The following is a 24,198-nucleotide window of genomic DNA, read 5'->3' on the forward strand; positions in this document are numbered from 1 at the left end:
TTCCTATGCTAGAGTTAATTTTGTGTTAAGTTTTGAAATACTGCATTGCTAATTTTTGACCAAATTGTTATTCTTTGGGTTGAGCCATTAAGTCTTGCGTACACTAAAGGGATAGTGTAAGGGGGGGGGGGCGAAACTACATGAATAGGTAAATAATATTTTCTTCTTTTCAAATGTGTCTTTTCCTCCAATAAATTCACACATAAAAATATTATGGACCATTCCCTGGTCTCACACTTATTGGTCAGCAGTCAATCATTTTGCTGACCAATCATGTGGTCTATAATTGTATTAGCCCCGCCCCTTAAATGTGATGAGTAAGGTTCAGGACCTTACTCCTGTGTATATGTGTGTGTGTGTGTATGCATATTTAAATGGTCAGGTAAACAATTGTTTATTTAACCATGAATTCATAAAACATTAAAACATTTGGGCTGCTTCTAGCACTTTTGGCCCTGGACAGTAGTTTCTAGTCTAGAAACTACAAACATGGCCATATTTGGTGGCGTTTCTAGGCGCACATATATGGCGTAATTCGCGGAGGGATCCCTGCTTGTCAGAACCATGGTGAGATCGCAGAGAAGGCAGTGAACAGGAGATCTAACGTATAGCTCAAACCCTCAATAGGACGGAGACACTTCACCGTGAGGAGGTTCTGTCGTGAACATCTGGGAAAACAAATGTTAACTTTCGGATAGTATCGACCGCTAGACTGTCTAGCGTTCCTGGGAGCTGGCTTTCAGCTGACTTACTGGCGTTCTGCGGTGGAAATAGCACAAAAAATGTCGTCTCCGAGTCCGGGTAAAAGGCGAATGGATACCGATGTGGTGAAACTGTATCCTTTTTTTAACAGAACATAAACAACAGTACGTGTTAACATCCGTCATGTATGAATAAGTGCTGTGTGGGCTGTTTAAATGAATGCTGCTCGTTAGTCTTTGTATGACTAAACATATAGGAATTTCTGTGTGAATTAGTGCTGTTTTGTGTAAACAACATTTTGATAGCGTTAGCCAAGTGTTAGCTATTTCTGTCCTGCGAACCTTCAGTTGCTTATCGGGACAACTCTATTAGCCAATCACATCGGTCACAGGTTCATGTAGCGTTTATGCACAATATGTGACCAACATTAGCTTAGTATGCTGTGTATATTAAGAATGTCCCAGAACGAAGCTAGTGCTCTGCTGCTCTGTGAATGTCTTTCATCTTGTTTGACCACTAACAGAACCAGTACTACATGAATCACCTTGTGGCAGTTTGGTTTCTTTGTCCAGCTTGCTATTTTTTTAGGAGGAAGGGAAGGGGGGGGGGAGTTGAGTCAAACTGCCCCCTCAAACGTTTACGCAGGGGCTTGTTTACATAACGTAAGGTTAACGGAAGCAGCAGCTTTCTTTTGTTTCGCTCCATTACAATAGAAAAACTGTTCTCGCCGTTGAAGCGAGTACATTTTCCTCCCCGTCTTTATGTCGTTGCTTTTGTCCGCCAACACGCTGAGGTTTTGTAATTTTGTTTGTTGAAACGCAGCTGAGCTTTGCTGTGTAGTCTGTTGGTTAATTTCAACATCAAAATGGCCACCTGATCAGTGTATCTGACTCTGTTTCACTGTCTCATAGCTTACTGGTGTTAATTCAGAGAGCTGGATCCTGTAGTTTACGAACAGCATTCGTTCTCATTGGAGTCTGAGCTGCAGAGCAGCATCTAGTTTGTTCCTACTTTTTTTTTGTTACTATTATTATTATTGAGAGCCTTCATCAGCTGACTTGTTTTTGTAGTGCTGCTGTATTTTGGCTCTGACAAAAGCGAATTGTCCAGCTGAACCAGAGCAGCAACAAAACGGATTTCCAGCCCCATAAATTGTTCCTGAACGTTATGAACTGGTAGCCCCTCTTTTTGTTGTTTTTTGTTCCAGCACGGTGAAAAAACCAGCTAAGTGATTGGGCAGCCTGTTACTATCCGGAAACCACAAGGGGGAGGGACTTAGAACAGCTGATGGGATGGCAGTGCAGCTTAGTCAAATAAGGGGTTTGAAGTGGGCTGGTCAAATGAAATCAGTAAGGGAAGGTTGACCAGACAGGTTTAACAGATTTATCAAGAAAGGGGAGAGAATATGATAAAAACTGATTTTAATATATTTCTGTTTTAACTTTAAAGCTACCAACCAGGCTTTTCTGTGGAATCAAAGAGACCGTGTTTACATGTAGTTTGTTAGCTCAGTATAACGTAAATGACTTAATAGTTTTTTTTTTTGTTTTATTTTTTTATTTTTGCTCTTTTAGTCAATAAAGTTTTCCATTCCCATAGCAAGTTTTGACTAGCATACTCACACTTTTTTATATTACAACCATAAATGTGTCAGTGTTTTATGGAGATTTGGCATCCTGATCTATGACGCCATAGACCAGGATGAATTATTGTGTAATTAAGAGGAAAGAAAATCATATGTAGTTTTCAAAAAAAAAATTCTCTCAAGTATAAGTCTGATGATACGGCATCTGCACATTAAGCTGCTTGTGTTGCAGTTAGTGCTGCAAAGGCTTTTCAGTACATCTCTGTTACATACCGTCTAGAGATTGAAATATTTGCCAATTCTGCTTCACAACCTCTCAGTCAGATATGAATATTCAAGTTTTGCCAGAGATTCTCAATTGGATTTGGTTCTGGACTTTGACTCACTCCAGTCTCATGTCTTTTGCAACGTCTTCCTGGTTGTTTTCCAGGACTGCTTTGTATTTCCATCCATCCATCTTCTTGACTAAGTTAACTGAAGACAGGCATCCCCCCTCAGCATGACGCTGCCGCCACCATTCTTCACCGCATGGACTGTTGTGTTCAGGCTTATGCGGAGTACTGGTCATCTGCTGTATTGGCCAGAAAGTTCAGTCTTGGTCTCACATTCTTCCCTAAACTGCAGTTGGAACTTCCCATTGCTATTTTTACAGCAGTGGCTTTTTCTGTTCTTCTTTTTTTTTTTAATCTTGCGACGTTTCCTCAAAGTTGTCTAATTTCTAATATTATCCTTTAAAAAAATTTAAATTCTCTCACCTTAGCTGTGGATCTTACAATTTCTCCTAATCGTCCTTGGGACTTGTGGCTTAGAACTGCACAGTACATCAAACTGTAATAGTCCTTACAATTTCAAAATGTGCAACATGTAAGAATACTGCTTGGATTTCAGGAACATTTCTTAACAACAAAACACACAGAAGTTTTATATATAGAACAGGGCAGATGGGAATGACCAAGTAGTTAAAACATCCATATGGTCTAGTTGATGTTTGCTTGATAATTTGTTGAAATCTGCTAGAAGTTACTCATCTGCCAAACTTTTTTTTATGAATGCCAGCTGATCAGCTTGATGCCGTTGACCAGAATCCCACACAGAGCTACATTTTTCAGGCTTGTTCTTTAAACCAAACAAACGAAAAGAAAAAAAAAACATTATAATTTGTAAAATCATAGCCGAGTGGAAACCCATACGCTATTACTCAGCTGTGTGTTTCTTCAGTCCAAAAATTCACACATCAAACATGTTCCTTTCAGAATTGAGTTCTCTAATTTTGGCCTACTCCCTGAGGCATTTTGTTGCATTTGCTTATGAGAAACTGCACTTGTTTGAGCAAGTCTTTTTTTGCTTCCCCTACTTGACACCCAATATGGTTATTGCAGCTGTGACAGACGAGTGAAACAGACAGTAAGACTTCTCTGTCTTGTTTTTTTTTTTTTTCCCCCTTAGTGCATAAAATCTTGCAGTAGTTGTACAGCCGCTCTCCTCATTCAGCTGCCTGACTGACAGGCTGGAGCAGATTTGCTGTTTGCCACCTGCTCAGCTCTGCACAATGAGCTGTGTTTATTAGCAGAGCATTCAGCGTTAGCGGTCAGCAGCAAGTGTTCAAGAAGGCGAGCGTGTGTTTAAATGCCAGACTAAAACGTGGGATTCACCACCTCTAGGTTTAATTTTTTTTGTGTGTGTCAGAATTAAAGCAGTCTACCTCACTCTGTTTGGATTCTCAGAAAGCAAAAAAAAAACCAAACTTTGCAGCTGACGCCTTTCTGTGCCGCCTATCTGCTCCCTCCGTGGGTGTAACTGAAGCCTGAAACTCACACCACTTTTAAGATGGCTTCAGAGAGGTTGCATGAATTAATTTGCGGTGAACGCCAGAGAGAGTTAAGAATCTGGAGCGGAGGCCATGAGGGAATTTGTCTTCAGAAATCTCAGAAAAACTTCAACGTGTAACATGATTGGTTTAAAGCTTCTTTTTTTTTTTTCTTTCCTAAGATCGACGACAATTTGCATTTTAATTTATTTATTTTATATATATATATATATTTATAAGCTCATAGCTGCTTTGCTCAGTTCCGATTTTTGCCCAAGGTTTCTTTCTGTTCTTTTGCAGCTTTTTACAAAGATGTTTAGACTTGAGCAGCAAAAGGTGTTCAGTCTGAATCTCGACCTGTGTAACTTTTCCCTGTTATGGATTCCATGTTGCTCTTGAACTTCTCTGGAACACAGTGTTCTTCAGTGAGGATCTGTGCAGACTGTGACAATGCAAAGAGCTTTAGGTTCAGCTTGTTGTGCAGGATTAGCTGTAGCTTTCTCTCTCATATGTGTGGATGGCCACATTTGTTTCAATGGATGCTAAAGTAGCTGTTTGAATCAGAGGACGTTTCTGGTTAAAATCCAGGTCAACAAATGTTGATCCATGTTGTAGCTGAAACCTACTCAGTGACTTGTAAAGTTTTCACATTTTGCTTCATTACTGAAGTGTACAACATAAAATATGACATAATTATAATTTGGAATGAAAGTTTTGTTTTTGAGCCAATCCTTTTTTTTTTTTTTTTTTTTTTTGAAAAAAGGCTCAACTTTATTAAAACTAGGTGAAGAGTATTCTTGAGCATCGGTTTTAAATGTTGTACAGACTTCCAGTTGAATTTATGTCAGGACTTTGACTGAGCCTTTCTTCCATAAGAACATGCTTTGATATTAATAATTGTATCGGAGGTCTGACGGTGTGTTTGGGGTCGTTGCTTTGCTGGAAGGTCAACCTCTTTTTAGCTCCATTCATTTTCCTTCCAGCATTGACATGCTTCCCTGGCACAGCTGAAGTACAGCATGCCAGCATGACACTGCCACCACCGTGTTCTACTGTGAGGACGCTGGCTTTTGTTGCAATGTTTTACACTCAGGATAAGACTTTTATATTTTCAACATAGGCTGACTTGCTGAATGGCTTGAGCAGAGGTTCATGAGATGTTCTTAGCTTGGATATTGTTTCATTACTTACCTGTGTGTGACTTCTGAAGGCTGAATTATATTCAGGCTCTCAATTTTGTTTTGCTATTTCTCTTTGCAAAAAAAGTTTTAGTTTTTAATTTACCTTCCACTTGATAATTATTAAGTTTTTGTTTGCTATGCAACATTGTGGAAACTGTGGCAGCACTGATTGGTAAATGAAGTTTGACAAAGGAGGCCTGACGAGCTCAGTCTGACTGCTTTTTTTTTTTTTTTTTTTTTTTTTTTTTTTTGCTAACATGTATGCATTTCTTTCCATTTCTTAAATCTTCATACCATGAAAGGGTGTGTGAGTGTGTGTTGGCAAGATTCAACTATGATTGCAGTGTGGAATGGAGAGGAGTTCCATGAAGCATGGCTGGTTATAATTCATATTCAGGACTATTGGGATTTATTAGGGAGGGGACCTGAATATTTATCCTACCCTAGTATCCATCATATTAACGCCGCATGATATGGCAGCTTTTCTCTCTCTCTCTTCCAAATAAGCTCATTTTCTGCTTTTCTTTTATCAGCAGCCCTCCATCTTTCCCCGTTTAAGTTGAATCTCACTCCTGAGCTTTATCTGCTCTCTGCTTTTGGCCCCATTGTGCTCTGGTAACGAGACATCCGGACAGCATCAGCGCGCCGTTCTTTTGTGTTTCCCATTTACAGGAGCCCCTGTGACCTCCACCTCCTGCTGCTGTGTCAGAATGTGTCACCCAGTCACAGGCGGCTAATCGGACCTCCACCTCCACACTCGCCCCTCCACCACCCCCCACGTTCCCCCACTCTATTATCGCTGCACTGGACAAACTGAACGCGGTCTGCTGAAGGGAATTACCAGCAGTTTTCTGCTCTTTCCTGAACGAGCGACTGATTTGAGAGAAGCTGGAGTTGAAGCAGATTTAGTGTTTTAGACGGAGTGGGATAGCTTCACAGCATTTAAGTGGGTAAAAAAAAATAGAAGAAGTTTGAAGAGTGGGAAAAATTCAGACAACAAAGATGGAATACACTGCAGAGGGTTATGAGTTTCTTTATTTACCCTTTAAATGGGATACAAGAAGTAACTACCACGAATGTTTCGAAATTAAGCTTCATTGTATTTGATGCTTTTAACAAAATGTTTATAATATTTTCTGAGTATCATACCTGATACATTAGGCCTTTATGGTGTTGGATGTTAAAATAGCTGGGAGCTTCATTGTAACAGTAATAGTGGGTCTGAAAGTAGCAGATCTACTTTTAAAGGTTCTAGGTGTTTTTTTTCTCTCCACTGCCGCCACATACTTGCTCAGAAAGCGGCTAGAAAATTGACAATACTTTGTATTATTTCCTCTCTATTCAAATTATTTCATTAAATGTACTTCTCACTGACTTGGCTGTTAGCTTTTTTCAGTGATGAAAACCAGCCCCAGGAATAGTTCTACATTTTATTTATTAAGACTTAAGCTAGTTTTGTTGTAACCATATTAGAAAAGCATGCAGTTTCAAAGTGACTTCACAATAAATCCACATGATGCTCACTTCTCTCTATCCCAAACTTGCTTCAGGCACCAACTGTATGGCAAACTGTTACCCTATGTTTTACTTCCTAGTATCAAAGGAAAACATAAAATTTTTTTTGCATGTATAGTAAACATCAGCCCTTTATTTATTTGACTGGTTCCATTCCATACCATTTATTTAAAATTGGTAAAACTGTAAATATCTTCAGTCTGTGATATTTTTTTTATAGAAAATATTTATTTATTTATTTATTTTATACTTATTGGTTGTTTAAAAGGTCTAACAGAATAGCCTGTCTGACCTTTGAACAAAGCTATTGTCTTAACAGGTCCCCACTTTGATTGACAGTCTTACATTGTGGGTCCAGGAGCCGGTCCCCTTCATTTGGAGGAGACTTGAGCCCCTCGGCGTTAAGTCCACTGCTCTTACAGTGACGCTTCCTGCACATCTGGCTGAGTTCCCGCAGAAAAACAGATGGACTGAACTTCCTTATTGTTTCGCCTCTTTTTTTTCTTTTCTTTTTTTTTGGCCACTAGGTAGCTTAGCCAGTCTTTTCCATGCATGAGTGTAATTATGTTTTTTTTTTTGTTATTTTATTATCTTCTAAATGAATTTGTCTGAATGTTGAAAATGTATTTTTGTAAAGACCCTTATCAAAGAGCGCACGTCCACAACGTCCACGCCCCATCTTTTTAATCAGCTGCTGTTTGCTTCTTGTCTGGAAGAAATTGATAAAATGAACACTGCATTATATATATATATATATTTATATATATATTTTTTTTCATCACTACTTTGAATTTCAGGTTAGCTGTTCCTTCATTACACAGCTGGAAATCCTCCTTTTGTCGTTCTCATGCCAGACAGCAAACCTTGTCTGAGGCTTCCTCATTAGGCTGTCGCCTCAGATTCGGCCCGTTGTGTCTCCTGCCCTGGCTCAGTTTTGTGTTCATTAATGATCGTGTCATTTGTTCCTCCGCGCATGCGGCCGAGACACTCGCACACAGACACACGCACACATGCACGGATGGGCCCCTGCGTGCTGTAGCTGTAAATAGACTGTTGATTTAGTGAAGGGCTGAGAGGAGGAGCAGCTGAAGGATTCACATTTGATTGCGGTGGGTGGGCTCTCATCTCTCAGCAGTGAAGACAAAGAACTTGGCCTGTTCATTTCTGTGCTGCTTCAGCTCGCTCTCTGGGAGGTAGCCTTCAGTATATTTGGACTTTCATCTAATGGAAGGCAAATCTGCATTGCAAAAGGAGATTTTTTTATTTATTTTTTTGGTGTTGAGGTTCTGTTGAGGTATTATTTCAAGTTATTTCAAGGCGTCGTAGAGTTTCAGGTGCATTATTCTGCTTTTTACATTTGTATTTTTACTGCTAAAGAATTCCCCTCGTCTTATTTTTAAGTCGGTAGTTAATTTCTTGTGTTAAAAAAAAAAGTCTCCATAGGTCTGTATTATTGACCTTTTTCAAAGCAAAACGAAGTAAAGTTATTCCCAGTTCATGTATTTCCCATCCAACCTTTAAAGTGAGTGCACCACTTCATCTGCCAGACATTTACATGTGGATCTGAGTGAGTCAGGCCTTTGGGGCCATATGTCCATTGATATGTAAAACCTGCTGCAAGGATTTCTTCTGCGCAGCCCACACATGCTGGCCTCACCATCAGTATTCAGACACTGAAAGTGTCAGAAGGAGCTGAAAGCTTTGAGAGCAAGTCGGTTTAAGCTGCAGTTTTGTTCTGAAATGCCTAACTTCTCATTTGAACATTAGTAAAATGCAGTCGGTTTGAGTGGAAGCTTTTGTTATTAATTTGTGGCAAACTCTGGAGGCTCTTTTGTGTAGCTTCTGCAGGTCTGGTGTAATAGAGGATGCTACGTATGTATGTGTGGAAGGAGGAATTCTTGCTGTCATGTTCACTCAATCAGAGGCACATTTGTTATGGATTTTAGTGTTTCTATAATTTCAATGCAAACAAACTTCATCAATGTACAGATTTTATAAATTGGCTCTGAGTTAATATTCTTATGAATAGGCTGGCAATAAGGATCTATGATTCTTAGTAAAATGTAAATCATTATTTTATAAAGTCCTGTTTGTGCTAACAGTCTTTTGGGATGGGGACATTTTACTTGCTACAAAGAATTCAAATATAAGGTGAGAAAGTTAAATATATTTTGTCACTCATTTCAGAAAGTAAAACTCGTACAGAGAATCATATTAGAGAATCGTGCTGCTAATGAGCTAATTAACACAAAACAGCTGCAAAGGTTTCCTGAGCCTTTAAACAGGACCTCAGTCTGGGTCGGTAGGCTGCACAATAATGGGTAAGACTGAAGGACAGATGACCAAAGGACGGTCATTGATATCTTCCACAAGGAGCGAAAGCCTCAAAAGCTGGTTGTTCAGAGGGCTGTATCCAAGTAGAGTCATAGAAAATTGAGCGGAAGGAAAACTTTGCGTTCTTTGTCAAGCCACCTCTGAACCGCAGATACCAGAAGTCTCTTTTCAGATGAAAGTTAAGTTTGCATTTTATTTGGAAATGAAGACTCCAGAGTCTGGAGGAAGAGAATCCATGTTGCTTGTAACATTTCTGGTCATTGATGATGACTGTAGGACGCTGAGGTTCAGTCAACACAGCCATCTATCAGGATGTCTTAGACCTTTTAATGTTTCTTCCTGCTGACAAGTAGATTCTGGTTTCATTTTCCAGCAGGACTATGCACCTGTCCACACTGATAAAGGTACCAAAAGCTGCTTCAGTGACCGTAGTGTTACTGTGCTTGATCGGCCTGCAAAGTCACCTGGCCTGAACCCCAAAGAGAATCTATGTGGCATTGTTAAGGGAAAGATGAGACGCATAAGACCCATCAAGGCAGATGACCTGAAAGCTGCTATCAAAGCAACCTGAGCTTCCATTACACCTCAGCAGAGCAACAGGCTGACTGAGGGCATAGAAATGAACATACTTCTCAGAAACTTGACATTTGTGTCTGAAAGTATTGTATTTTCTCTTTATCTCTTCTAATGTTCAAATTTTTTGAAAGACACAATTTCAGATTTTCATTATCTATAAACTACATTGATCAAAATTACAATAAATAAAGGCTTTAAATACGATACTGTGTAACGAATCCAGATATAAGAATTTCACTTTCTGAAATGAGACACACTTTTTGTTTTGGATGAATTTCACATTTTTGTACTTGTTGCCTCACAGCACTGCCAACTTTCAACAGCAGTTCAACAACCCTTATGATGAGAATTTATCAAAGTATTGGGCTTTACGACTGAATCATTTATTTCTGGGTTGATTAATGAATAAATGCAGGATTGTTTCGTATAATAAATGAATGTTTCTGCTGGAGCATCTTGTGATTTCTGAAATTGTTACAGCAAACAGAGCGCAAACTATTAGACAGAGCACTACATGCTTAAAGCGCAAACTATAAGCACGTGAACTGCAATATATTAAAGCTAAAATCACATGTAGTAACATGTAGGTACCGATAACTGACTTTGTATTTTAATTCTTTAATCATAATACCCACCCAACAGGCACACAAAGCAGTAAGTGGTTATAAAGAAAAATTTTTTTTTCTTTTTTCAAAGCTATAATTTCATAACTTGGGATTTTGTTCCTCATCTAGAAAAATTTACAAATTAATTTCTTTAGTTTTCTAATTTTTTTTTCCCCCCGGTGTGAGTTTCTGCTTCTAACAATCACTCATAATAAAATGTTTTGCACATTTTTCACCGGAGGACCAATATTTGTGGCACTATAAATAAGTACTTAACTTTATGCGCTTAGAGTATTTAAGACCCCAAGATGCATTAAAAAGTTACAGAGGAATTTCAGTAGTTGCTGATTCAATAGAATTTGGCACTTTTACGGTATTTCTTTTCGAAATTAATAGTAAGATTTGTTAAATAACACTGTTTCTCATGGACTAATGTGATGGATTAAACTGGTTTGTGGCTAATGTTAATATCAGTCATAGGAGGTGAAAATGGAGTCATGGGTCACTGAAGTTTGTTGATAATTGCAAGGGGGGTGAAACTGTGTGTTTGGGTTTGATCTGGTTTAATCTCGTTCCCACGGCAACAGCCGGGCCCGTCGCCCTGCCTGCCGCTGCAGGACGGCTGCCGTGCTCGCTCGAGCTCGACCTCGGTTTTTCAGGCGGCGTGCTCAGCGTGTGCTGTCGCACAGTAATCTACTTTGCTCGGTGACATACAAAGTTGAATGCACAAACAGCCATATTTGAATACAGGATTGGACTTTAAACGGAGCCGCGTGCATGCAAAGCGATTGCAAACCAATAATCTCCAAATTAAATATGCAAAATGAAACTTTCGTAGGCTCTCGTTTCTGTAACACCACTGAAAGAACAGTTTATTTATTACAGACGTTAATGGTTGTTCGTTTTCAGATGTATATTCTAGTGTTTCTGTTCTTGTTAGGCATTTTAGAATTGATAGATTGGAACGTTTTAAGGACTTTTTTCATTTTTTACTCTGTGTAGTTCTAGTTTTTGTGGAGGAAGCCTACCTGTCGCTCACACCCCAGTGACAGCAGCTGTGTTTCCTGCCTTTCATCTTCAAGGTTTTTTTTTTTTTTCATTGTAGTCTTGCTTCAAGTTGAGTTTGAGGCAGGGAAAGTGAAACAGAGGTCTCTGGTGCAGAGTTCCTCATCTCTACTGTAAAACTTGCTCTCTGTTTCTCTCTTTCTGTTGAAGCTATCTTGTTTCTTCTTCCTTTTAAAAAGTTTCACTAACACTCCTTTCTGCAGCCTTTTTAGTCATATGCCATGAAACGTGCTTCTAACTTTTCTGCTAGTAACTTTTCTTTTACGTTGCTTTGGCTAGATCTGGATTGAGTATAAATAATTTGAGATTTTTAATCACTTCTTTGTGTGGATCATTTGTGAAGTTGGAAAATGGTGCTGCTTCTGAGGCAGAATCAACAATATATTGTCTTTTAAATCATCTCATGTAGTTTAAAACAGTCTAGAATTAGATTTTCTTTTTCCATCTTCAGAGTTGGGGTAAGTTCAGAAAAAATTTTTAGTTTCAAGATTTTTCTCCTAATTCCATGATCTAAAAGATAATTACATATGTTTCGACAAAATATCCATGTTTTGCTGCTATTTTTTTATTATTACTATTTAATTTGCACTACTCTACTTTTTAATTTGACTCACAGCTTTTGTTGCTGTTAAACTTATTGATGGTTTTGGTTTTTAAATTAGCAATAGAACCAATATATCAATGTGCACACACACACACACACACACACACACACACACACACACACACAATATAAGAAATTAGTCCCCCTTACACAAGAGTTTTGAACTGGACCTGGTTTAGATTCCAGGTCCAATGTATAAACACTGCAGATAAACCGCGCTCGACATATTCTGTATTTATAGTGAGCTCGTACACAAATGATTTAATTAGGACAAGTATTATAGATTCTACAATAAACTAGATCTAAGTTGGTCTACAAAGTAAAAACGCCTTTTATTGTAGAATTGATTCACCAATTTCAGGATTGTGTTCTCTGATGATTTGTGAAACATGGAGACCCAGACTGGAAAAATGTCTTATGATCTGATTCACTGAATGAATCTAGAATGAATTAGAAATCTGCAGAAACTCTGCAGGCTGTTTGTTGCCAGTGCTTCATTTTATTTTTCAACTTTGATATCTTTTTCTCTCTTTAATGTATGAAGATTACAACACAAAAAATTAACTTTCTAAAACTGCTTTTTTGAAAGCCTCATCTCCTCCTGTAAAAATGGAACAAAACAAGGAAACATAGCTGTGTTTTCCTGCCTCCTGCTGCTCGTACACAAAGCAGAGAAAGGGTTGTGAAACTTTTAAACACTTTCCTGCTGCAAGTTCAACAAACACCGTCTCCAAGGAGGAGATGTTCGAGTGCATATGACACCACATTGTTTGACAGCAAGCTGTTTATAATTCATCGTCATGTTTATTTTCCCTACTTGGAAAGAGGTTGAGCGGGATGTGATATTTTGATTCCGGGGTCAAACGGGGACAGTGGCCTGGAAGGGCCAGAAGAACAACAAACATGTCTGCACCGCAGCTGAAAATGCCATTTACCGGATATATTTACACCTCAGGCTGACGATGTGCTCCGCAAGCAAACCAAAAGTACATTGGGTAACACAATTGGGTTTTATCTATTCATAATTCTTGTTAGAACCACAAAACTGAGCGTATTTTATTGGATTTTGATGTGACAGACGGATAGTCATAGTGAAGTGGGGAGAAGGTGATTCATGGTTTTGAAATCCACTCTGAAAAAAACCTGACAGGCCTTTGTGTTCAGCCTCTTTCACTCCGACACCCCTGAATAAAATTAAGTGCAACTAACTGGCTCCAATCCAACTATATATATTTAAATCTTGAGTTGGTAAGCTTACATTCAAAACGCTTCAAACTACTTTATATTCTGGTTCCCATGTGTGAAATAGTCTGGATATGTCTGTGTTTTGTTCATTCATTCTGCTGGTTTGACTGACCCCTGTGTGTTAGATTATGTGTGTGTATATAAAAAGATATTGACCTGGTACTGTCCTCAGATTATGATGTGTACTAATCCAAGTTGGGGGATGGACAGGTGTTATGCTAAGATGGAAAACCACGAAAGAGCTTTAATAAAACGTCATAAAATTCAGTTTGTGCAAAGTTGTTGTTGTTATTATTTTCATCTTCAAGCTATTCTAGCATTTATGTCTTCGGAGAAACTCCTTTAGCATGCATCCAAACCCAGTTTTTGGTAACACGCCACGCAGCGTATGTCCATCCCCACCTTCTGAAGCCGCTCTACCAGCAGCTGTAGAATCAAGAGGCTTCGGTTTTTCCTTTGACCGATTTCTGTCACATTCCTTTCTGGAGCGTAATGCAGTCGTCTTCATCAGTGAGGCGTTGTTATTTAGTCTCTATGAGAAGTGATCGCCTCGAGCCTCCCCGTCTGAAATTAAGAGCCAATGACTCAGAGCGCTAGCTCACGTGACGACTCTGATCAGATAAAATTCATCACTGTTCGGGTTCAGACTTGCTCGCCACGCCGTCATATTAATTTGCAGTGCTTTGTTGTTGGTGGGATGATGTATAGGAGATGGAATGTACCCAGTCCAGCTATATTCACTGTCAAAGGGAAGGATGTTCTTAAGAAAGCATGGGCAGGTAGCCGTTTCTCATGATATGACGAGCTCGAGTCAAAAATACTACGTTGTCATGGTAATAGCTGGAAATTTTTCACAGGAGTGTTAGAAAACAATTTCACAACAGCAGCAATTACTCCTGCTGTTGTTGAGGTAGTGCAACATGTCTTTCATAGTCATTCCAGCTGACATTTATGTTGATGTCATACAGAGACATCAGCAAATGTATAAATGATCTGTTTAAGTTGTATATTTTTAGAGGTGTTTTGACCAAAATGACTTAGCCGCTTGTAGCTTCCCCTCCAGCATAGTCATGATGTATGACGCTCCTTTAGTTTGAAGGAAACTATTAGTTATTTCTGGCAGGAAATTGTTCCTAAATGCTATTTATTGTACTTCCTTTTAGTCAGCTAAACAGAAGCTTGCAGTGACATATGGAGCAGAACAGCACTGTGACCAGAAAACGACTTAATTTACACATCAGGAATGATATAACAGAAAATTTCAGTGGTTTTGATCCCTTAATACCAGTAGAGGAACCCAGGCCTTGTACTACTTGGGCTCTCTCTTAAAAGAAAAAACATTTTTAAAGATGAAATTCATAAATTTACTTTTTAGTATAGCCTGCAATTATTGGTTTATCTTTATTTATTTATTTTTACTTTTGGGATGCAGCCTTTTTATTTTCGCCAAACTCAGACTCTGGCTTTTGTGCGTCTCGTCTCAAACACAAGTTCTGGTGACAAAAGCAACAGTTTTTCTTTTTAAACCTTATTTGAAGTGGCGATCATTTTACCGCCTATGTTTGTGGCTTATGTGGATTTGACGTCCAAAAATAGGACGTTCTGGATTTGCTTTCAACATCAAAATATTATGGATGTAGACTGTAGCTTACCCAGGTCTGACTTAGAGACTTGGGGAGTTTTTTGGGGTTTTTTGTATTATTTTTTAAAAAACTGGATGACAACATATCTGGCTAACAAATTTTCTCGTATAATATAGTAAAGACCTCTTATGCTTTCATATATTCTGAAGACACAAAGCATTTATGTCAAATTTTACACCATGAGGTCGGGTCCGACTTTGAGTCTGAAATGGTTAACCTGCAGCATTATCCGTATGGATTCTTATCCCCCACCTTGTCGCACTGTTATCTTCCAGTGCAACCGTTGCCGCCCATCCCCCCTCCGCTGTGTTGTATGTGCAGCTTTTCTCTCACTCCAGTGGTTTCACTGTTGGATAAATGCCCCTAAGTGCTTACATCCAGAACAGAGCTTGGTGAGCTGCAACACGTGAACACTTTGCTTTTAGTTGGACTTGGGGAGGATGGTTTCTATCAGCTCCTGAAGTTTGGGCTGCTTTACACGGATGTCTCTGTGTCGGTGATTTATCAGTATTTCTTGGATTTCACTCGACTCGCATCAGAAAGAGACTCCCCGACTCAAGTTCACGTCCATGCAGAAAGCCTCCTCTTCTGTCTGACAGTGACACATTTCTTTAGTGAAGCCAGGGAATCATTCTGCTCTTAGCGGACTAAACTGGAGCTTAAAATAACCTCCAGTTCAATTTAACCCATTGATATCTGTGATGCTACTAACGGGGTACGTTCTCAATCAATCGCTGCTGCCTTTAGTGGTTGATTTGTTCACTTATTCTTTTGTTTTGCTTCTTGTGGTTCTTTTCTCTGCCCACAAGAAAAAGGGGGGAAAAATAAATGGGATTTAAAAGAGTAAAAATTTGAGCAAACCTAAGCTTCACAGGTGTTTGTTTCATGCAGCTCGAGCCTCGAGGGTTTCTTATTGTGAATTTTGTGCTTCACTGAAGGACAACTTGGAATTTCTTCTAACAATTTTCTCCTGTGATGCATATTTTAAGAATCATTTAATGAACAAATTTAAATAATAAGAAGGGCTTTAACCTTGAATGGGGAAAAATGAAATAATTGGGGGGGAAAGGAGGAGAGAGAAAAGGCCAGTGGTTTGTAGTTAATGTCCAAATAAAATCATATTGGGTTTTTTCCTGCATATTTGTGTTGATATCAGATTATGTTTCCTACTGGAGATTTCCTAAACTGTTGGTACACAATCTAAAATGAAAAAAGATGGGCTAAATGTGTGGAAAATAGACTTAAAGCAACTTGTTGTGTTCTTGCAGTAAAGCCATGGGAAGAGAATAGAAAAGCAAACTTCAGATGTTTTCTGTTTTCCTATACAACCAAATTTTAATGGCTTTTGATTATTTATTTATTTATTTTTGTGGTTTTGTTTTTGTTTGTCTGATCACAAAGCAGTTTTCCTTAACAGTCTTTCAGCATCGAGAGCAAGCATGAAGTCACCATCCTCAGTGGACTCAATGAATTTGTAGTGAAGTTTTATGGCCCACAAGGAAGTAAGTATTCCTGCTTGATTTTTGTTTTCTTGCAATTTTTATATTTTTATTCCATTTTCAGCCACATATTCTCTCCTTAGTTTAGTCACTTTAATGTTTCTCCAACCAGTCATTTATCATCAACCAGTTTTTAAACGGGCATGACCTGAGATGAAATTCTCATCATACACTCCAAGGTTATCTGCTCAAGAAATCTAAATATTTTTAACATGATCTTATGTGTTTACAGCAAGTTGGCAATGACAGAGCTGTTCTTGTATACCTCTGCAGGTCTGTTGGAGATACTAAGAAGCTTGTTCAGAAGTAGGCATAGAACATCTAAATTACTGTGTCATCAGCATAGATGTAAAAAAGCAGAGTTCAGAATGCCTGTCATTGGCTATGTATATTTCCAGAAAACAAAGGACTGAGCGTTGCACCTTATGGAACCCCCTTAGTAGTTTTCAAGGTCTTACTGTGCAGAATTTTATTTTTTTGTCCTTTTTGGTTGGAGTAACATACATAATATCTTAGGTTAGCTGCTTGATTAGGTGGAGTGATGTGGTTATTTTTCAGTTATTAACTACAGAACTCCAGAACACACACACACACGCACACACACCGATAATGAATGTCATCCTAAAGATCAGGGGATTCTGTTGTGTGAAAAACGGAGGTTCCGCACAGCCTGGTAGGAATGTAAAATGAATTGAAACCAGACCTCAGGCTACGGAGTGTGAAACAAAGTAGAGCCACGGCCTCATCTGCAGGAAATACTTCCTCCTTATTGTGTTCACAACATCTGCCACACGCTGCCCCTCATGCATCGGTAAAAAGAGGAAGAGGCTCCTCTTGACTCCAAACTGTTTCAAACCAAGCGTCGCTGCTGCTGCTGGACGCCGACGTACACGTGCATCGTCGTCCAGCCATAACAAGTGTGTGCGCTGGCCACTTTCAGTACGTGGTTCTTGTTACACACGGCTATTCTGGGAGAGCAGCACACTCGCTAACGTTGCTCTCGTTCCTCTTTGATGTCTGTGAATAATTCTGAAATGATTCGAAGGTGAAGATTTCTCACGGGCTGAAATGCGTAACGCTGTAAAAGAGGCATAGAGATGGGAGTGAAAAGCCCGGCTGCAGCGGAGGAAATTGACGCAACTTAAGGGCTGCTGGAGTGTGTGAAGGGTGGAACATCAGGGAAGTAAGACAATTTTGTGTGCTTGCTGGTCTTCCTTTATCATCTCCTTTCCTCTTGTCATGCACAGCGCCGTACGAGGGAGGTGTGTGGAAAGTGCGAGTAGATCTTCCTGATAAATACCCATTCAAATCGCCATCCATAGGTAGGAGCTCTGCCGTCACGCAGCCGATGTTTAGCTTTAGCTGAGACTGTGCTGATTTCACTCTGCTCTTTCAGGATTCATGAACAAGATTTTTCATCCCAACATTGATGAAGCGTGAGTCCGTTTAAGTCAAATATTTATGTTAATGGTGTTCTGAGTGTTTGTCGTGTTTTTTTACACTGTAATTATATTACATCCAGACTATTAAAGCTATTAGTTTTTACTACATTTTATTGTACGGCGTTCTATTATAGACATACAGTTCCAATTATAAGGGAATATGTTTTGAGCACACCACACTATCTATAGGATTGGGGTCCAAAGACAGATTGGGTTTGTTTCTGGTTGAGATAAACTGATTTTTATTTAACATGTCTTTGCTTTTCAAAGATCTTATGATTCCAATTCACTCTTAATCCAGCCCATAAGGTGGATAAGGTATTTATAGGCGAAATAGACCTACAGTATCTCACACCACACCACTGACAAACTCCTAACTTCATTCTGACGGAATAGTTGACCTGGACTATTGTACCAGAATCTGAAGAACTTGTTGAAAAGACATTTCTGGATCTAACCTTGCTTTTAGTCATATTTAAGAAGTTTAAAAACGGTTGAGGTTGATATTTTGGGAAGGCCATTCCAAAAGTTTAATGTTTGGCTACTAGATACATTCTTAATGTGTAATTGGTATCATTGTTTTGTTGGGATACCCAAGTGTGTTAAATGCTTGATTTCCTCTGGGTTTTCAGGTCAGGAACAGTGTGCTTAGATGTCATCAACCAGACATGGACAGCTCTTTATGGTGAGTGACTTCACAGACGTACATGTTTAAATTAAATTCGTCCACCCAAACCCGTGTGAATAATTCATTGTGGCACAAACCATGTGAAAAGGGGCGAATAGCTAGCCCCTTGAGCACACCAGACAACCACCGTTGGTCCTATTCTACTTACTGGGGGAGAAAAGTAAACACTAATAAGGTAACGCTGCAACCCAGCAAGGTCAGGAAACCTTCACCTCAGACAGATGAGTCTCTGTTTGCCGGCTTTAAGATGGCTTGCTCTTGTTACTCTTCCCGATTAGTTTCTCATGATGTCTCCTCTCTAGAGCACCATTTCTCAGTTGAACTGAGAAATGGTGCTATCGTGATGTAAAGAGCTGACGCTTCAGTGTCGATTTCTGTTAATTGCAACCGGTGCACTCACATGGGATGATAAGTTTTAGATTCATAGTCTCTTTTTGTTTCTTTGACCATTTGTGCTTATGTCAATCTGATAAAGACAGTCAGATTGGAGAACGGTGTTTCAACTAGGCCAATAGTCAGAGAATTGTGCGTAGGGCTTACCTACAAAGGGGGAGGTTTTGAAAGCATTAAAATGCTCTAATTGCTTTGAAAAGACAAGGGAAGCTGCTTAATTTGACCAAACCCAACAGTGACACTGAGTGGAGAAGGGAAGAATTGCAGGTTCTCTAAAAAAAGACCAGCTATGAAAAAATTAAGTTTGAGTCAAAAATATTTGAACTCATTACTTTACGGATTTTTAAAACAGCACCTTATCAAGGTAAAAAAATAAAAAAGAGCGCAGAAAGCCATTGGTTACTCTGGAAGAGCTGCAGAGACCTACAGCTCAGCTGGGAGAGTGACAGGAAAAAAGTAGTCATACTGTGGAACAGCAGCAAGAAAAACATTTATGTTCACACAAAACATAATGCAGGGGGAAAAAAAAACCTGTTGGAGGTTTCAAAGACTTCAGAGCGTTGGGAGGTTCACCTACCAACAGAACATCGATCCAAAACGCCCCGGCCAGAGCTGCAGTGGAACATTTTCTATTAATGGGTTAGAATTGCTCTATTAGGTTTAGCTCTAGTGTCTATGAACTTCTAGTGTCTATAAACCTTTTGCAATGGTCAAATTCAGACCTTTTTTTTTGTTGTTTTCATGCTTAGATCTGACCAACATCTTTGAATCGTTCCTGCCCCAACTGCTGGCTTACCCAAACCCCATCGACCCCCTTAACGGCGATGCAGCTGCCATGTATCTTCATCGGCCAGAGGAGTACAAACAAAAAATCAAAGGTAAATCCTAAACGAGTTTAAAACAAAGAATAAAATAAAAAGTTGCTCTTTTTATTTTAATCCTATGAGCCATTGTGACTCTGTTTTTGTCTTTTCTTCTCCAGAGTACATTCAGAAATATGCAACAGAGGAAGCCCTGAAGGAGCAGGAGGAAGGAACGGGAGACTCTTCATCTGAAAGCTCCATGTCTGATTTCTCAGAAGACGAAGCCCAGGACATGGAGTTGTAGTAATAAAGGGTTCCCTCCCAATCACTCCCCTTCCTTTAACCCCCCCACAGAGACTATATTTGATTTCCTAACCACGAGAAAGCAGACTTATAATATTCATATTTAAACAAGTTGATTTTTTTATTTTTATTATTACGACTAAACAAGGATTTTTATGGATATATAGCCTTTGGTGTGTTTTGACAGACGCCCCTTCTCCTCTATAGTCGTTCTCCCCGATAGCGTTCACAATCTCTGCTGCATTTGTTCAATGTTGTAAAATTCCTCCACCCGAAGCGTCCCGTTCCTTTGCTTAGACTTTTTTTTGTTCTTTCTCCATTTGACACAGCCAGCCACGTCCCTCCATGCTAATTGGTAACATGTCGGTTGCTCTTTGAAGGTGAAAAGTGCTCCCATCTCCTCCAAGACAGTATTTGTAAAAACTTGATAACTTTTGAGACAAAAGTTGGCTTTCCTTGCAAATTTGAAGCGAAACACGTTCTGCATGTCCCTCCCCTGTCCCTCTCTGCTGTGCTGGCTGCGATGCGCACAACTGTTGCAAACTAGAGCAAGTATGGGGGGGGAGGAAATGCTTCTGTTTTATTCAGGTTACAAAACTCTTATTTTAAGGCACACAGCCCCAGTAGATACTCATCGATGAATGCAGAATACTTGCTAAGCATATCTCTGGTAACATACTAATGAAGAAAAGTCTGGAATAATAAGGTCTGTTTCGGTTTAAGTGCTGTGTTGGATGTTACATATTTTTGTTTTAGTCTGTTGACCGTCTTGGTGTTTAAAAGAAGAAAGAAAAAAAAAAACAGGCCGATATTGCAGAACAGATGAATGCCTGTCTGACTACAGGGTGACACATATTGCTCTGGGTATCTGATTTAAGCGCATTTCATAAAAAAAAGTCTGTAATATAAACTATATTTTTGGCCTGTTTTTTTTTTTTTTTTTTTTAAGAATAAAATTATTCTTAGTCAGGAAGCAGATTGTCCTTGTTGCTAAAAACCAGCATGAAAGGGAGTTTTAAACTTGTGAAGCATCCCACACTCAATGATCTTTGAGTTTTTGGGTTGATTGGGCTGAAAATGAAGAGCACTTTTTGTTCTGTTTCTTAGGTTTTTATTTTTTTTATTTATTTTTTTGGTCGCTACATACAGGTTAGTCCTTCTCACATTCCGCTGCTCTATCCCCTTTGCAATTGGTCCAACCTGTGCTGTGTTACCTGACAAGTGGCAGTCTGCTTTCACTAAGAAGAAAAAGACATTTGGGGGAAAAAAAATGTAGGTAGAAATTGGTCTCCTTAACCTAAAAAAACCTTTGTGTGGTAAGTAATGATGCTGAAAGAACAACAGTACAAGTGCAAATATAAGTTGGTTCTATTACCCAAAAACTTTTATTACATGTACTCTTTAAAAAGAAAAAAAATGTTCACTTTGTGATAAAAATATTGAGTTTTTTTGTTTTTTTAAAAAAAAAACAATAAAGTGTCTGTCTACTGCATATGGCTCTGGCCTCCTAAAAAAACAAAAAACCAAACAAAATAAAAAAAAACAGTTTGAGCCAAAACGTTAACTTTTTGATGCCGATCAGGGTGAAAATTGGTGCAAATACAGAAAACTGACATATTTTGTAGCTCTGGTTCCCAAGATGAATAGTGCATGCTTCTGGGAAGTCATCACATCACCTTCAGTTTAACCCTCCCCCCTCTCTTCTGTGCCTCATCATTGCATCAAGAAACTCAGCAAAAACCATGTATTTAAGAAGCCATGGAGACGACTTGTAATATTCTAGAGAAGCACATCGTTTTAACTCTCTTCCTTTTTTTTCTTTTCTGGGTGTGAGTCCATTCTGTTGTCTTTGTGCGCCGACACAAAATTCATCTGAAACGCCCCAGGTTTTATTATAGCGAATGTTTGAAGTACTCTTTGCTTCTGTTCTGCATTGTGGTTAACCATGTTTCACCTAGAAGGTATTAAAAAAAAAACAGGCAGAAAATCATGCAGGAATTGTTGAGCTGTTTTTTTTTGTGTGTGTTTGTTTTGTTTTTTTACTGCGTCAGGATAGATAGATTTGTAGTTTGGTAAACCTATTAATGAGGTTCTTTAGTAACGGGGAATTTTCACTCTCATCTAACCGTATAGATGCACCCGCTCGAGCTTGTACAGCGATTTTATTTTGAGGCGCAGCGGTTGTGACGGATCTGACTTGTACAGAAAGCAGAAATGTGGCTCGGATCTTTCTACTGTCAGACTGTTTTTGTGCTCTTGAACATCCACTCGTTCAAATGCAGAGGCATCCCTTTTGTTTTCAGTTTGTAACAGAACAATTTGATTTTTTTTTTTTTTTTTTAAAAGATGTGTTAATTTCTTTCACCTGCAGCTGTGTGGCTTTTGGTGAAAGCTTTCCTTTTCAAGATGTTCCACGTGTTCCCTACTAGTTTACCTGCTGCTTGTGACACTTGCCTTGGCCATCCTAGGAAAATATATTTTTAATATACGAGCTGATTTATCATGCAAACGTCTTTTTTTTAAAAAAAAAAAGATACTATTGAAACCATCGAGAGTGGAAGTGCACCAGTCAGTCAGTCAGCCAGAAATTGGAATCTGCAAGTTTCCTTTTGGTCATCTCTCATTGGTTATAAGTGAGTCAAATGCTGAAATCCCCCCCCCCCCCCCCCCCCCCTAATTAAATTAATAAAATTAAGACTGAACATTTTTGTCATAAAAATGCATCAGGGCATTTATTTAAGTTTAACTGAAATCAGATCAAATTTGAGGTCACATTCATTGACGCATCTATAAGAATAATCTTGTAATTCTTTCATTTTTTGTTGGATTCAAAACTAACATGTCTGTCAAACAATTTGCAACACTTTTTTGTCCTGCCAGGTATTTTTTGTGGCTGGGAAAAGCCTGATAGATGCATCTCTACTTCAGAGATATTGCTATACCGGAGCGCTGAGGTTGGTGCGTTTCCAGAAAAGAATCATGAAAATAAGGTCGACTCACCCAAATATGAGAAATTACTTAAACTTTTCTGGCACTTTGTATCCACTCAGCATTAAAATGTCTAGTTTTGACCTGATGTTGGTTCCCATCTTGGAGCTTCTTGGCTGTTAAGGACCGTAATCTGTGCTCGCCTGTGCACCCTTTCGGATAAAACGACGAGGAGCTTAAGCCAAACTTTAAAAGCCCCACTCTTTGTTAGCACAACCGAAGAGTCGTCTGCACAAAAGATCCCGCCTCTCTCTCTCCCTCCGCTTTGTTGACTGTCTCCTTTTAGCAGTTGCATGCTTTTCAGTGCACACCTTCACTCAGTTTCTGGTGCTTGTGTGGATTTTCTAACCCCTTCCAGGCACTCCTACCATCATCAGCCCCTTTTTATCAAGCACACACTGCTTTGAACATGTAAGTTTGAAAAAAAAAAACTATGTATTTGGTACCTATTGTGTGATACTTGCAGCATTTAAAAAGACAGAAGGTTTTATGTTTTGATTTGTTAAAAGAAGTTCATTCTGGTCTTAATTTGTTCATCTTATTTTCCCTTTTTTTCCCCCTCCCCCATTGTGAAGTGGGCATGCTTGTCAAAAAGACAAATGCTCTCTGTTAACAGGCTTATAATCTCATAAATAGTTGTGTATAAAATAAACTGTTATAACTTCTTTTTTTAATAAAACATTGAATATGTATATGCGCTTCTGTGTGATGCTGATTTCTTTTGTATGCTTGGTAAGTCCTATATTTAAAAGTGCCATAAAAGATGCATTTGTTTTGTTCTTTCAAAAGTCAGAAAGTGTTGTACCGATCCAGCAAAATAAAAATAATTTTTAAGACTGATTATCTTCAGTGGTAGCTAAAACATCCGTTTAATGCAACTTGTAGTTTACTCTGGGTGTTTCTATCTCTACATGTAGAAGTGAGAACTTGATTAATAACATTTATATTTATTAGCTTTCAGTTTCATGGATTAAAATGTATTTTGTTGTTGATGATGTTTTAACCTATTCAAAATGATAACTGTTTCAAAACGACATTTTAATTGGTTATTTTAGTAGATAATTTAGTAAAACATTTCAAGTTCAAGTGGAAGTTTTTGCTTTCCACATTATTCCACTAGGTGTCAGTGTGGTCTCGCTCAGCGGTTGGTGCAGAAATGTCCAGAGTGAGGCCTGCTTTCCTGTCGGTGCTGTGAAGCTGATGGAGGACATCAGGTGCCT

General features: G+C 38.9%; 1 protein-coding gene across 1 annotated transcript; it reads left to right on the forward strand.

The window, feature by feature from the left end:
* The first annotated feature begins 522 nt into the window (after positions 1-522).
* ube2h (ubiquitin-conjugating enzyme E2H (UBC8 homolog, yeast)) lies at positions 523-23,670 on the forward strand. Its single transcript, XM_028043647.1, has 7 exons — positions 523-835; positions 16,288-16,364; positions 17,609-17,683; positions 17,758-17,797; positions 18,436-18,488; positions 19,634-19,762; positions 19,867-23,670. Exons 1-7 carry the CDS (start codon positions 783-785, stop codon positions 19,989-19,991), a joined length of 552 nt encoding a protein of 183 aa, XP_027899448.1. The 5' UTR covers positions 523-782; the 3' UTR covers positions 19,992-23,670.
* The last annotated feature ends 528 nt before the right edge of the window (positions 23,671-24,198 follow it).

This window comes from Xiphophorus couchianus, chromosome 17 (assembly GCF_001444195.1).
Source record: "Xiphophorus couchianus chromosome 17, X_couchianus-1.0, whole genome shotgun sequence".
NCBI classification, from domain to species: Eukaryota; Metazoa; Chordata; class Actinopteri; order Cyprinodontiformes; family Poeciliidae; genus Xiphophorus; species Xiphophorus couchianus.

Excerpts from the sequence above, each read along its gene's own strand:
- ube2h (XM_028043647.1), top strand. The coding sequence starts at position 783 with ATGTCGTCTCCGAGTCCGGGTAAAAGGCGAATGGATACCGATGTGGTG. Across the intron at positions 17,798-18,435 it reads CATCCCAACATTGATGAAGC|GTCAGGAACAGTGTGCTTAG; the intron begins GTGAGTCCGTTT and ends CTGGGTTTTCAG. Across the intron at positions 18,489-19,633 it reads GACATGGACAGCTCTTTATG|ATCTGACCAACATCTTTGAA; the intron begins GTGAGTGACTTC and ends TTTCATGCTTAG.